The sequence below is a fragment of the Pundamilia nyererei genome, unplaced genomic scaffold (genome assembly GCF_000239375.1).
Source record: "Pundamilia nyererei isolate P.nyererei 1_Seehausen unplaced genomic scaffold, PunNye1.0 scaffold00185, whole genome shotgun sequence".
Classification (NCBI taxonomy): Eukaryota; Metazoa; Chordata; class Actinopteri; order Cichliformes; family Cichlidae; genus Pundamilia; species Pundamilia nyererei.
The window spans coordinates 696,401-710,757 of NW_005187586.1; the positions used below are offsets into that span (position 1 = coordinate 696,401).

Consider the following 14,357-nt stretch of genomic DNA (forward strand, 5'->3'; position numbering starts at 1 on the left):
AAAAAAAACAAAACAAAACACCCCAGACCTATTTGCAACATAAATTAAGCACTCTTCATGTTTTCTCAAGTACTCAAAATGTATTTCACTGCTGTTGTAAACCAGGTCTGTACCAGTTAACACTCTGTCCTCTTCTTTAAATCTAAAAATCCTCTTGAGAGGAAAAAGGCCTATCTGTCAACCTGTACAGCCATTATTGTGCCACAAAACACAAACAGAACACATTGACATCAACATTTAAAACAGGGGAGTGAGTTCAAATGTTTTCTCATTCTCCGTGTGGCCTCTGATGCGCTCGTTCGGTGGCGGCGCGTCGTTAGCCCGCAAACAGGCCCACTAAGTTCTCTCCAAAGGCCACAAGAAACATGGATTTTATACAAAACTAGACTCCCTCATTTCACTTCGCTCAGCTGAAGAACTCTAATAATGCTAGAAAACTTCACCATCCTTTGCATGATTTTTTTTTTTTAACATTTTCTTTTTTTAAACACATTTTTATGGAAGAAATGTTAACCTTCCCAGTGTTTCCCAGAATCAACAATGAAAGCATTTCCAAGTTTGTTCAAACACATAGCAGTCCACCAAAAAAAAAAAAAGAAAGAAAAAAAAAAAAGAAAGAAAAAAAGGCCCTCAGCTTCTTTCAACTCGACGCTAGCTTTCATTGAATTAATTTGTTTTATGCTACGTAAGTGTACACTTTGCGGTCCTCCGGTGTTCTTGCCAAATATTCCCTCTCAATGAGTCCTTCAATGCGTTTCTTGATGACTACAGGACTAGGAAGGAATCGTGCCCGCAACTGCTGTGTGACCTGTGGAGACACATGAAAACACGACTGTTTAATTCACGGCTTCTTCTTTCGTGGCCTTTTTATTTACCAATTTATTATTAACTTTGCTATGCAAGACTCTTTTATATCAGCTTTTTATGTGAAAGAAGTAAACCACTAGAGCGCACTAGAGGCTCTAACCTCTTGTACATCATATAATGTGCCACTAGGGGACTCACTGACTGGTGCTGTAAACCACAGAACATTATAGTTTTATTTTTGTGCTCTTTACAAGTGGGCTTTAGCTACAGCTTCTGCTGACTGACCTCTGCTACCAGGACATTGTGCTGCATCTTCTTTCTAGACTTCATGATGCGAACGATGGCAGCTTCGATCTCATGCTTCCTGTCGTCGTCCACTTTCTGCCGCGTCTCCTTCCTCTCTGGATCCGACTCCCCCTGTTTAGCAGCCACTGGGTAGTGCACAAAAAACACACGGCAGACGGACAATAAATGCAAGAGATCATGATGAAACGTGTCATTTTCTTATGTACATTCAATAGTCACTTTATTAGATATGCCTTGCTAGTACTCAGTTGGAACCCCCCTTTGCCTTGTGAGCACCTGTAACTCTTTCCCTCATAAAAGGCGACATGTGACCACCCTACTCTACCCTTAATGAGGAGTTCTGACATCTTAGTATATAATCAATAAAGATGTGGTTTGATGACCATCAGAACAGTTTCTGGGTTTTTCCAAGGGTAGCTGCATAGACAGAAACCACCCACACTACCTTCTGCTGCACACCCATTTTGCTCAGGAAACAGGCCTGAAATATGACAGACATCGCTCAGTTCAGAAGAGAGCTTCAGGGATTACTTCTAGCAGGCTTTCAAAGCGTAAAGAGGTAATAGACAAAATCATCAACAGTACTGAGACAGACTGTGGTGTTAGACATGTGGTGTTTTTGTCTTTCAGTCTTTTGAACTGTAGCGTCAGTTTCCTGTTCTTAGTTGACGGGAGTGAACGTGGTGTGGTCTTCTGCTGCTGCAGCACATCTGCTTTAAGGTTGACGTGCGCGCGTTCACGGATGCTTTTCAGCATACATGTAGTGAGAGGCTATTTGAGTTACTGCTGCCTTCCTATCAGCTTGAAGCAGTCTGCACATTCCCCTCTGACATCAATAAGTGATTTTCAGAAAATATTCAGAGTTTAGGCATGTCTGCATGCCTAAATGGTATTGAGTTACTGCCATGTGATTGGCTCATTATACAATTGCTTTGATGCACAGTCGAACAGGTGTATCTAATGAAGGTGCCATTAAGTTTATATTTACCTGTTCACAAAATCACCTAAAAGATGCCATTAAAATACTGTAATCCACGCATGTTTCCTGCTCTTTACGTGCTACTAGACTTTGAACTTCTTTATCTGACTAAATATTTATTAATTAACTAAGTTTTGTTCTAGTGATATGAAGATACAAGATTAAGGAGGAAAAGTCTTGAAAAAGCAAGATAAGCTGTATCTGTAACAAATTTACTGCCTATTACTAAGCTTTAAGAAAATAAAAGTTCATTTTTTAAGCCTGACACAGTAAAAATCTATACTCACACAGTTTACATTCACAGAATAACACCTAGGAAAAATCAAACTAAAGCTGTGAGCCTCAAGAAAAGTGCTTAACTTCATGATTTTGTTTTTCATACCTGTCTGGATTTTGACACGGTGCAGTTTGGAGGTAAACTGGTCGTTAACTGTAAACACATGGCCATTTTCGATCTCCTTGGACTTTGGCTCCTTGGTGAGAACTCTCTGTGTTGGCTTCCCACAGGCCAGAGACTGCAGTGCTCGCACCAGCTCCCTCTCTGGGATGTCCGTCTCCTGCTGGATTTCCTACATAGTGAAGAGGGCAGGCTTGGTGTCAACACAGTACAGAGGCCACAGACTGAAATGACCTTTTCCTGCTTGTCCACTACACATGAAGACATATGGGGACCAACATATCCTACTATGTCGGGTACTAAGGAATTAAGTTGTGCACCTCAAAGGTGGACTTCTCTCTGTTGTTGAAAAGCATGAGAATGGTCATCTGGAAGGTGGACACTTGGAGTATGTGCTTTCTAGTATTGGAGCCTGTCACCTGGGCACCACCTACTCCGACCTCTGACCCATCCTCCTGTTCAAATGTTGGGATAAGGCAACATAAAAACATTAGTCAGAATCCATTTTGACAAGATGTCAAAACAGCAGATTTCATTTTTACTTTCCATTACTTAAAACTGTTACATTTATTCGCATTTGTTAGTCTGTCATTTGCTTATATTTAAAACACTAAGCTAATTTAAAAAACAGAAAATTCACAATAAGTAATGAACGTAAAGCCAGGTCCACTTGTTATTCTAAAATGAAATAAAGGTTGCTGAAATGTACTGAGATTCCCCTTTCCAAGTGGAGCGTACCTTTTTAATTGGCCCGTAGAAGGTGGCATTTAGATCTGCAGAGCCCATATGGTGCTGCAGGGTGAGCTGTCTCCCACTGTGCTTCCCAAGGTAAAACCTGCATGCAGAGGAGAGTCATACTAGATTAACCTACAACAAATGATCAATGCAACTTTGCTTTCTGCAGCAGGACACAGTAGATATTTAGTTTGAAATGCTGTGTCTAGCAAACATACACAGTAATATTTTCATGAAAGGGACTAAAAGAAAAAAGTAATCTCCACGTTCTACTTCTACTGGTAACAACACATAATGGATTTATTGTTCCTTGTGGATCACACGGAGAAACCTTTTAGAAAATCACCAGACTGAAAAGCTAAGTGCTGTTATGAAAGCACACACATGTAATCAATAAACTACCAAATCTGTGAGTGAAGTGAACAACTAACAAACCTTCTGAAGACTTCAAATGCATGTCGAGGTGAAGGTGGAATATTGCACTTGGGTGTTGCTGATTGCGTTGGCCAGTATCCCGTGGTCAGGACTCTAACAGTGAGATCGACCCCTCCGAGTGACACCTTGAGTTAGGAAAAACAAAAAACAACACATACGATCACCTACAGTGATGCCATAGTGATACTATGTGGTAATATTGGTAGCATTTAGATTTGGAAGAAAGACATCCTCGCTACTTTTAAGACCTGACTTAAAGCTTTTGTTTTTGATAAAGCTTATAAGATCAGGTGACACTGAATCCTCCCTTAGTTAAATTGTAATAGGCCTAAGCTGCCGGGGGTTGTGTCAGTGTTTCTTCATCACTCTCTCTGTGTTTAATCATTAATTATTATTCATCTCTGGCTCTATTCCACAGTGTGCCTTTTGCCCTGTCTCCCACCCATCAACGCCAACTGGTCACAGGACTTTCCTGGTTCTCCTGGAGATTTCTATCTGTTAAAAGGAAGTTTTAACAGATGTCGCCATTGCTTGCTCATGGGGTGAAAAATTATTGTAGGGTCTTTACCTTACAATATGAAGCACCTTGAGGTGACTGTTACAGTTACTGTGCGCACACAAGATCCAGACATGACAAATATCAGATAACACTACTTGGACCATGAATTTAAAAGCAATGTGCATAAATATAAACTCTGATTGGTTACACTGTTCACCAAATGGAGCTAAAGTCACCCCAGCAATCTGAAAGCACAGCACAAGCCAGAAGCTTATGCACAATGACTTTCCAGGATATGGATAATTAGGTGCCTAATTGTTAATATGTAACTGAGCAGTGCAACAAAGCTCAGTCAATCAAGCAACAATGTCCTGATTACATTTACTAATTAGGCTCTTTATTGTGACAAAAAGTAGATTTTCCTCACCCCAGTCGTCTGTAAATGTTGTCTAAACTCATCCATGGTGGTGTTGGAGATGCTCATATCTCGGAACATGCCCTCCAGTTTAGAGGTGAACTGACAGCCGCACTCGGTCTGTGCAATAAAGACATGAAGAAGGATTAGATTTATAATTGGTAAGCTATTCAAAAGAAAAGGGGACAGCTCAAGCTGAAATCAAGTGTAAGAACATAATTCTGGGCTGCAGAACCAGATTTAGAGATATCAGCTATAGAGATATCTGCTTCCTCCTAGCCTCGTCATGCTCAGTGAACCCCCCAAAAACCAAAGCATGTATTTGTCATAATTCTGTATTTGTCATAAGTGTTGTCATAATTGGAGATGCTTCCATCTGCAGGGATAAAGCGTCGGGTGCAGTTTGGTAGAAAAAATAAAAATACAATTCCAACATAAAACTGCTCACATCAAGGTTTGTGGATATATTTGAGTAACTGGGTCATGATTTCTGCAAAGAGTCATTTCTGCTGAGTTTTTCCAAATTTTTTTTTTTTTATGGCCACTTTGAGCAAAAGAAAGCGAAGGACATCTGGTTCTATTATATTCAGGAGAAAGCAGGCATCTCTACAGCTTATATCTCCAAAATCAAACAAGTCTTACTGAAAAAATGGATAAAAAGCACTACAGAGCACAGAAAAAGTGAGTATATTTGATTTTGAAGGGAACTGTCTATTTAAAGTAAAGAAACATTTATATAATGATCAAACACAGGCAAGTGGATACAGTCTGAAAACTGTATGTTTCCTTTTACCTAAACATCCACTGAAATGCAAAAAACACGGAGAAAAAAAATAATGTAAAGAAGTGTCCATAACACATCTGAGCACTGTGGCCTAGTGATGGTAAATTTGATTCTTTTTACTGAATCGAGTTTTAATGAGTCACTCACCAAAGTGAATCGGATTTTTTGAGTCATTTGATTCACTGAGTCAGTTGACCAGAGAGTGCAAAAAATGTACATTTTCACTCAAACTTAATTTGTTTCTCTTTTCATGTAAATCCTACTGCTAAGATGAATGATTCTAAAAGAAAACAACTATTTTATAGAGCAAAAAACAGCAAAAATATTTCTAAAATTAAGCAATTTCCTATCAAAATTGCTTAATAAACATTTGTTTATTTTTATTTTATTAGTATTTTCCTTAAATGTGTTAAATATATATTTTCTCATCTAAATGTCCACTGAGCTGTGAGCCAGGGGGCGGTAATGTGCCTTAACATTGGTTGCCAACCAAGAAGAAGAAGAAGCTGCGGAGGGAGGGGGTGAGTGAGTGATTCGTTCGCTCGCTCTATGATTCAGCACAGGAGGGAGGGGGTGAGCGAGTCCTGAGTGATTTGCTTACGCTTACGATTCAGAACAGGAGGGAGGGGGTGAGTAGCTCAAATGTGCTGTTAGCATGTTAGCAGAGCGATGCTACTCTGAACCGAGGAGCTATTTTCTTGATGTGAGCTTCTACTCAGGGTTTTTTCTTCCAGTTCAGAGCAGAAATGCTTTTGTTAAGAAACTGGCTGTTGTTTTTCCCCCCACAATTTGAATTATAAGCTAGATATATTTCTACTAAGCGAATTAGTTTGCTAACAGCAACAGGGATGAGTCAGTTGGGCTTGTGAATCATGATTCACGAGTCAGTAAAGTGATTCTCGAGTATTGAACGATTCGTTCACGCATCGTACATCACTACTGTGGCCAGTCTCCAAGCACCCAGGGATCTTTCATTTTATATTCAGCTTACTCCAAAGCCAGAGTTATATCATGCCACATGCCTGCTCACCTTAAGTTTTGAGATCATGTTCTTTTCCGAGTCGTCAGAGACGCTCTTGTTAGTGAGCAGCCTGCGAGCCAGGTGCTGCTTGTAGTACCTCTCAAACACGTCCTTCTCCTGCATGAAGCGGAAGAGCACCATGGCCTTGTCCAGTATAGACTCCACTTCTTGCTCTGTCAGCTGGATAAAAATAACAGGGTCAGGTTATATCCATTAATCAAAAACAGACTTTATGATTTATTTTCCCCAGCACTTTTGAAAACACAAAAGAAAGCAGAAGCACAACTTTTTACATGAAAACATTGTGTGGGGGTTTTTTCTTTTTGGCATTTTTTGAAGTGAGGTTATAAATTTGAAAGAAGCAGGTCAGTAACATTTGTCATACGTTCTAAAAATAAGAGCATGAATGCATGATTAGTGGGCTCACCCCTTTAACACCCTTCTTCAGTTTGTCATCGATGAAGAGTGAGAGGTATTCAGGCGAGCGGGAGTTCAGGTTAAGGAAGTACTCAAAATCACCAGCAATAGTTTGTTTAAAGAGGCGGTCATTGTTGAAAGACTCCTGGAGGAAGCGGTCAAAACGGGACTTCAGGTCCAGCAAACCCTGCAGGAAGACAGGAAATGCAACAGCGGCGTGCATTAGAAGGAGCTTAACAAACAGTAGCTACAGCAAAGGAAAGGTGGTCTTATCAGAAAAGGTGAATCTGCAAGAGCTGATGTGGTAAAAGAAGAGGCTGCTGTTTTCTACCAGAGAGTAAGAAGTGAGTCATTATTTTAACCAAGAACTTCAAATGGATTTAAAGGCCATAAGATTTTCAAAAGCACTGATGTCTTTCTAGTTGCCAGAAGGACCTCACATGCTAAATACAGTGCAAAGACTCAGTGTGGATGAGGGTAAAGACCATCATGGTTTGTGGTAACAAACATGGGAGCGAGAGCAGATATTCTCTGCTGGGAAGTAATTAAAGTGCATTATGGTCAAGGCTCATCATGCAATGACATGCTGAAGTGTACTGAGCCAGAGGAAATCCATCTGTGATCTCTTACAAGGTAGCACATTCTCAGTATCATCAGAACAGTCCATCTTCAGCAACATTATGTCGACTGATAACCCAGTGACGTACCTGAATATAGTCCACAGGGTTTTTCCCTTCTCCTTCCTCGGACACCAGGGCCTTGCCCTGCTCCCGCAGGTATGAGCTCATACACTCACACATGGTCTTCAGCCCATTGGGAACCCTGCTGAACAGCTTGTACATGCATGCCAAATCTGTAGAGAGGTAAGCATGAATACACACATGAGCACACATCAAAAATCCACTTCTGCCAACTGAAAAGGGACTGAGCATCTGAGATCTGCAGAAAAGCAGGAGAAATATACTCTCCAGGCACTACAGTTCCAGTTTCACTGAAATCAAATCATCATTGAATTCCTCACATATTACTATTTGTGGCATGAACCAATGGGAACACGATATGACTGTATTACTGAGCCAGTAAAGTATTTCCTGGAAGTGACAGCTTCACGGTTTATTAAAGAGTGTTGGGGATTTTCTATTTCACTGTAACTCGCGTGGATGTCAATTTAAACAATAAATCACTAAAAATATAAACGCTAAAGAGGTGAAGTGGAGCAGCAGGCTGTGACTGAGGGCTTACCATCTGTTTTGCCGTTCTTAAGCATGTGGACCAGGCCTGAGTTTTCCATTTCTACGATGGTCTTCATGTGTTTGGAGATGAGCTCACGTTCCACCACCTTGACGATGGGCTCCTCTGTGGATTTATCCAGGCAGTGCATTACCCGCTCGATCTCCTCATTAATCCTGGCTTCAACTTTCTTTATGTACACACTGGCACTATTTTCTGCAAGGAACTTTTGGCTTTCCATCTGAGTGAAAACAAGAAACAGTTCATACAAGAGGTTTTAGTTCCTTTAAGGGAAGCCACAAAGAAATATAGACCCAAATTAAAATAAATAAATAAACACATAAACAAGGAAAATGGATTTCTCTCCCAAACCTGGAAAAATTCTGCAGACATTTCTAAAAACGGTGCTTCAAAGTCTTCTTCATACACAGATCTCCCTTCAAGGCCGAGAATCATTAACATTTGGCAGGCATTTCTAATGGCTCCCCTAGAGAAGGAGAAGCAAACCAAATGGTAAGTAATGCAAAACAAAAAACATAAAAAAAAAAAAAACTTTTGTGGAAGCTCATTTCACACTCAGTATAACTGCCAACTAACTTTTTACTATTCATCCATTGAAAAACAGTTACAGTCCACAGTGCATGAAATTCAGAATAGTCAGTGTTTTTAAAATGCCAGAGGCTCTGAGGCTTTTGCCCACTGGGTGCAAATGCAGCAGATGTATTTGACAGATCTTATATTTCTAATACCAAAGGCATCTGCCATGTCCACCCCTGGTGAGAAATGATGACTTTTCCATTTAAAGATCAAGAACGCAAACTTCATTTTATTTGAAAACTAAAGATAATTTATTAGATAATGCTATTTGTGACTTTTGGCTACCTGTCCACCACCTCTCCCTTCCTCTCCCGGGCAATCATGTCTAGCAGGGTTTGTCGGAGGTGGTCTCTGATGCAACCATAGCGAACCACTTGATCCCTAAATATGATAAGGCCCAGGTTGTAGACGTTCTCCACGCTATTCTGCTGTACGTACACCCGATCCTGTGACACAGACACACAAAAATGTCCCAAACAACATTAGAATGAACTGGAATTAACAGCAGCTGAGCTTAAATGTATATTTAAGCATATAAAATACAGCTGTTATGTGTAAAATATTTATATCTAATGCTCATATGTCTTACTGCATGACTGTATACTCACCATATACATCAGGATGTCTCTAATCATCACCATAGCTGTCTGGTGGTCATTCCAGGCCTGATTTAGGGTCTGGAGGAAGTTATTGTTTAATGAATTGAGAACATCTTCCCGTACCTTTGGACGAGACAGAAACACAGCCTTAGAACTCAAGCAGACACCTGTATTTGTATTTTGTTGCTCGTGCAGCATTTTAATGCGGGCCTTCTTTAATAGTCAGGCACACAACAGCTTGATAACAGTCACACTGCAGTGTGACTCAGCAAAGTAAACTAAATGTCTCAGTGGAGTAAGATTCTTAAGGGCACACTGACCTCTCCTTCCTTCTCCTTCGGGGCAGAGGTAATATATTACGGCCTCTGCTCTTAATGTTACAGGCGACCAAGCTTTATGAATGCACCGACTTCTTCTTTTCCACATCCAGATCCAAAGTCAGAATCAAAACCATAAATCTAAACGTGCACTATGCAAAGTCATGGCTTGCTTAAAAAAAAATCAACAACAAAAAAAACCAATGTACCCCATATTATATTCATCTGTTTTGCCACTTTGTAATGCTGCTTTTCCATCATATCAAATATTACATATATTACAAATCAAAGTGTGTGTTTATAAATGCTTGATTTAACTTTAACTTTCTTAAACACCAGCTGTAATTAAAGTATGCCTTAAGTTATCAATTTCTGGCCTACATTAAAGAGCCAGAAGACTGCATATGGTCTCATCTAAACTTCAGGTCTTAACAGGTTAACATTTGAAATAAATAAATAGATAAATCACAAAAATGACCTTAAAAGCCAGAAGTGATTGTAGAAAATAAACATTGAGACCGAATAGACATGCTCGATTGGACTTAAAGCTTATTTTCATCCCTTGTCTAGACAACGATGAATCACTGCTGAAAAAATACACATCTACAAATCCTTCTCTCAATAATTCATAATAACATTAACTATTAGGCCCAAAACAATATACAGTGGGGCAAAAAAGTATTTAGTCAGCCACCGATTGTGCAAGTTCCCCCATTTAAAATGATGACAGAGGTCAGTAATTTGCACCAGAGGTACACTTCAACTGTGAGAGACAGAATGTGAAAAAAAAAAATCCATGAATCCACATGGTAGGATTTGTAAAGAATTTATTCGTAAATCAGGGTGGAAAATAAGTATTTGGTCACCTCAAACAAGGAAAATCTCTGGCTCTCACAGACCTGTAACGTCTTCTGTAAGAAGCTTTTCTGTCCCCCACTCGTTACCTGTATGAATGGCACCTGTTTGAACTCATCATCTGTATAAAAGACACCTGTCCACAGCCTCAAACAGTCAGACTCCAAACTCCGCCATGGCCAAGACCAAAGAGCTTTCGAAGGACACCAGGAAAAGTATTGTAGACCTGCACCAGACTGGGAAGAGTGAATCTACAATAGGCAAGCAGCTTGGTGTGAAAAAATCAACTGTGGGAGCAATCATCAGAAAATGGAAGACATACAAGACCACTGATAATCTCCCTCGATCTGGGGCTCCACGCAAGATCTCATCCCGTGGGGTCAAAATGATCATGAGAACGGTGAGCAAAGATCCCAGAACCACACGGGGGGACCTGGTGAATGACCTGCAGAGAGCTGGGACCAAAGTAACAAAGGTCACCATCAGTAACACACTACAACGGCAGGGAATCAAATCCCGCAGTGCCAGACGTGTTCCGCTGCTGAAGCCAGTGCATGTCCAGGCCCGTCTGAAGTTTGCCAGAGAGCACATGGATGATACAGCAGAGGATTGGGAGAATGTCATGTGGTCAGATGAAACCAAAGTAGAACTTTTTGGTATAAACTCAACTCGTCGTGTTTGGAGGAAGAAGAATACTGAGTTGCATCCCAAGAACACCATACCTACTGTGAAGCATGGGGGTGGAAACATCATGCTATGGGGCTGTTTTTCTGCCAAGGGGACAGGACGACTGATCCGTGTTAAGGACAGAATGAATGGGGCCATGTATCGTGAGATTTTGAGCCAAAACCTCCTTCCATCAGTGAGAACTTTGAAGATGAAACGAGGCTGGGTCTTCCAACATAACAATGATCCAAAACACACCGCCCGGGCAACAAAGGAGTAAGAAGCATTTGAAAGTCCTGGAGTGGCTTAGCCAGTCTCCAGACCTCAACCCCATAGAAAATCTGTGGCGGGAGTTGAAAGTCCGTGTTGCTCGGCGACAGCCCCAAAACATCACTGCTCTCGAGAAGATCTGCATGGAGGAATGGGCCAAAATACCAGCTACTGTGTGTGCAAACCTGGTAAAGACCTATAGTAAACGTTTGACCTCTGTTATTGCCAACAAAGGTTATGTTACAAAGTATTGAGTTGTATTTTTGTTATTGACCAAATACTTATTTTCCACCCTGATTTACGAATAAATTCTTTACAAATCCTACCATTGAATTCATGGATTTTTTTTCACATTCTGTCTCTCACAGTTGAAGTGTGCCTCTGGTGCAAATTACTGACCTCTGTCATCATTTTAGGTGGGGGAACTTGCACAATCGGTGGCTGACTAAATACTTTTTTGCCCCACTGTATAACCCCCCCAACCTCCCCGCATAAAAATCAAAACAAATGCACTTCTGACTGAACCTCTCGACTGTCTTCCAAACTTAAGCTGGGTTGAGACGATGCTGCGTTCGTACCATTACAACTGTTTCTTTCAAAGCGATGCCTTTACCATTATAAGACAATAAAAACACACTCAGCTGTCAGAGAACTCGTCTTTGATCCATTACTTGTTGACATTTCCTGACTGCTCATTTACTAAGCCTGCCAAGCTGAGAATGTGCATTTAATTAAGCTGTAAAACCATCTGGCTGTTATTCAATAACATCGTGCTGAAATATTGCTCATCGTGTGTCTGCTCACTGTAAGCTGCAAAGAAGCCTTTGCGACAGATCTCATGGACAGGCATAATTTGCCACTAATTATACATGCTACAAAAATACAAGCGACAGCTTAGGAACAATCATGCTTTCTCTAACTTATTAGGAGTTTTAAGAAGGAATAAATCTCAGATAGCCCTCCTTTCTGCCACTTTTGTTTTTAAAAACAAGCTGCTTAGGATAATCTACTTCACTAACATTTTATTTTCAGTGGTAAAACAAACCAATTACATGTCCGATTTGAGAAAATGACTCCATCATCAAAAGCATCCTAAAGCTCTTCTATAAGGCACAGGACAACGCCTGTTTTATGAAGGGCTTTCAGACAGATGTGCCTTCTCTCACAGCTGAAACCCCAGAATAAAAAAACCACTGAAGCCCCCCATCCTCAAACCTGGGCTCTTCCTTGCCTTCCAGCCACAGGAATGAGGCATCTGCTTAAAAAAAAAAAAAAAAAAAAAAGGGGGCGTGAGTAAAGGGTTTTACAAATCTACCACAAGACTTAACAGCCTGTGGATTTATATTCTCCATCTTACTGCTTATGTGCCTTTACAAGGCTGCTCATGAATGCAACTGGCTCATATTTTCTGGTTTTGCCTTTGTTGTTCAGTATGGCATGCAAGCCAAGCAGGGGAAAAAGAAAGCATAATATGAATCCTATGACAGTTTCTGTTTAGCACCAAACAGACTTTCAAGCATTTGAGTGAAATTCAGCCCTGACATTCGAACAACAGGCCTCATTAAAATCAGATTTTAATATCATTGTGTTAACTGGAGGAAACTATTCACAGGCCAGGTTTGTTCCACCAAAGAATAACCTAACCGTCTCCAAAGAGCAACCGCAGCTTCAATCTTTCTTTATGTAGGTCAAATCCAGTCTACTTTAAATACCAGCACAGTATTGTGTAATACATACTAGCCCACCATGTGCTGCATGTATTACACACAGGAATGACAGACAGCTCAAATGAACTCTAAATATTTTAGTCAATCTGTCATCACTTAACTTCCAGCAACTGTTTTAGGCTGCGATCTGTGATGGCCTTACTTTGTTGATGAGGTGTTCGGTAACAACTTCACGCAGGCCGGTGTACAGCTTCTCTCCATGTTTATGAAGCACCATTGTGTAGGCGTTCCTATAAAGTTCCTCAAAACTCAGGCCGCTGTTGTTCTTCCTCTGAATTTCCTGGATGGCATTCTTCAGAAGGTCCCATATGTTGTTGACGTACTTCTCGTCCATCGTCATCTGCAAGAAGTAACAAGTAATGGGTTTCAACAGGACTATAACCAGTGATTAGTTGTGTCAACATGAAGAATCTGTGCATGAGAACATGTGCATACCACATCATGTTCTAGAAGATCAGTACATTTTGCTAGTAAGGGAGCTAAGACTCCATTCACACAGGCCTAGAAAGTGGTTGGTGACTGTCTGGTAACCACTGGTTGTCAGAGAAAAATGAATATTACCCAATTGGCTGTGAATGGTTGTTGGAGGTTGCCAGCTGTCGCTAGGAGAAACTGACTGCAAAGAGGTATAGCGTCTTTACCCAAAAAACCCTTGTGAATGCTTTGCTTCCCAGCAGGTTGCCACTTTGCTCATAGTTTGCATGGAATATGGCAACTTGTGTGCAAACACTGGCCAACTTTTTTCTTTCTCCCCCCCCCGTCCTGTTTGGCAGTGTAGCAATCAGAATTGTTGTCTGAAGGCCAAAAAATGACAAACAGATTTAATTTCACAAGTGAAGCATTGCAGCATTTGTTGCAATTGTCCACTTGATACTCATATTTTATTAGACCTTTATTAGGGTTTTTTGATTTTGGATTATCACAACAGTAATGGACAAGACCGGGTGACGGAAAAGAAAAAGGAAAAAGTGAAGTTGGGAAGAAAGTTGACAGAAGGAGAGGGAGAGAAGAAGAGGGACAGAGAGAGAAAGGGAGAGAGCTGAATCAACACCTGTTGAGGGGGGGGGGACAGCAGAGAAACCACAGCAACAACCAACATATACATAAATAACAATGACAGTCACCCAGCAGACAGTGCAGAGACCCCAGGGGGTTGCAGTGACAAGCCTGGAGGCTCTGTCTGCTAAGCCAGAGCAGACCGAGCTCCGTGGCCAGAGACCCGAGACCTAACAGCACCCCACCCCCCAGTAAGGGCCCAACAGAGCCAGGGGGCCCAGTGTGTGTGTGTGTGTGTGTGTGTG

General features: G+C 41.0%; 2 protein-coding genes across 2 annotated transcripts in view; one reads left to right on the forward strand and one right to left on the reverse strand.

The window, feature by feature from the left end:
• Positions 1-14,357, forward strand: part of clpb (ClpB family mitochondrial disaggregase) — a 520,737-nt gene that overhangs the window by 146,123 nt on the left and 360,257 nt on the right. The gene's annotated exons all lie outside the window — the stretch shown is intronic.
• The window catches only part of cul3b (cullin 3b), a 19,960-nt gene continuing 5,611 nt past the window's right edge, over positions 9-14,357 (reverse strand). The window contains exons 2-16 of the mRNA XM_005746912.1: positions 13,199-13,396; positions 9,231-9,344; positions 8,908-9,068; positions 8,398-8,512; positions 8,038-8,266; positions 7,503-7,648; positions 6,806-6,982; positions 6,388-6,558; positions 4,586-4,693; positions 3,660-3,784; positions 3,228-3,324; positions 2,810-2,944; positions 2,475-2,661; positions 1,093-1,238; positions 9-808 (exon numbers count right to left, since the gene is read on the reverse strand). Coding sequence (XP_005746969.1) covers positions 677-808; positions 1,093-1,238; positions 2,475-2,661; positions 2,810-2,944; positions 3,228-3,324; positions 3,660-3,784; positions 4,586-4,693; positions 6,388-6,558; positions 6,806-6,982; positions 7,503-7,648; positions 8,038-8,266; positions 8,398-8,512; positions 8,908-9,068; positions 9,231-9,344; positions 13,199-13,396 — 2,241 coding nt within the window. The 3' untranslated portion in view covers positions 9-676. The remainder of the gene's footprint in view (positions 809-1,092; positions 1,239-2,474; positions 2,662-2,809; positions 2,945-3,227; positions 3,325-3,659; positions 3,785-4,585; positions 4,694-6,387; positions 6,559-6,805; positions 6,983-7,502; positions 7,649-8,037; positions 8,267-8,397; positions 8,513-8,907; positions 9,069-9,230; positions 9,345-13,198; positions 13,397-14,357) is intronic.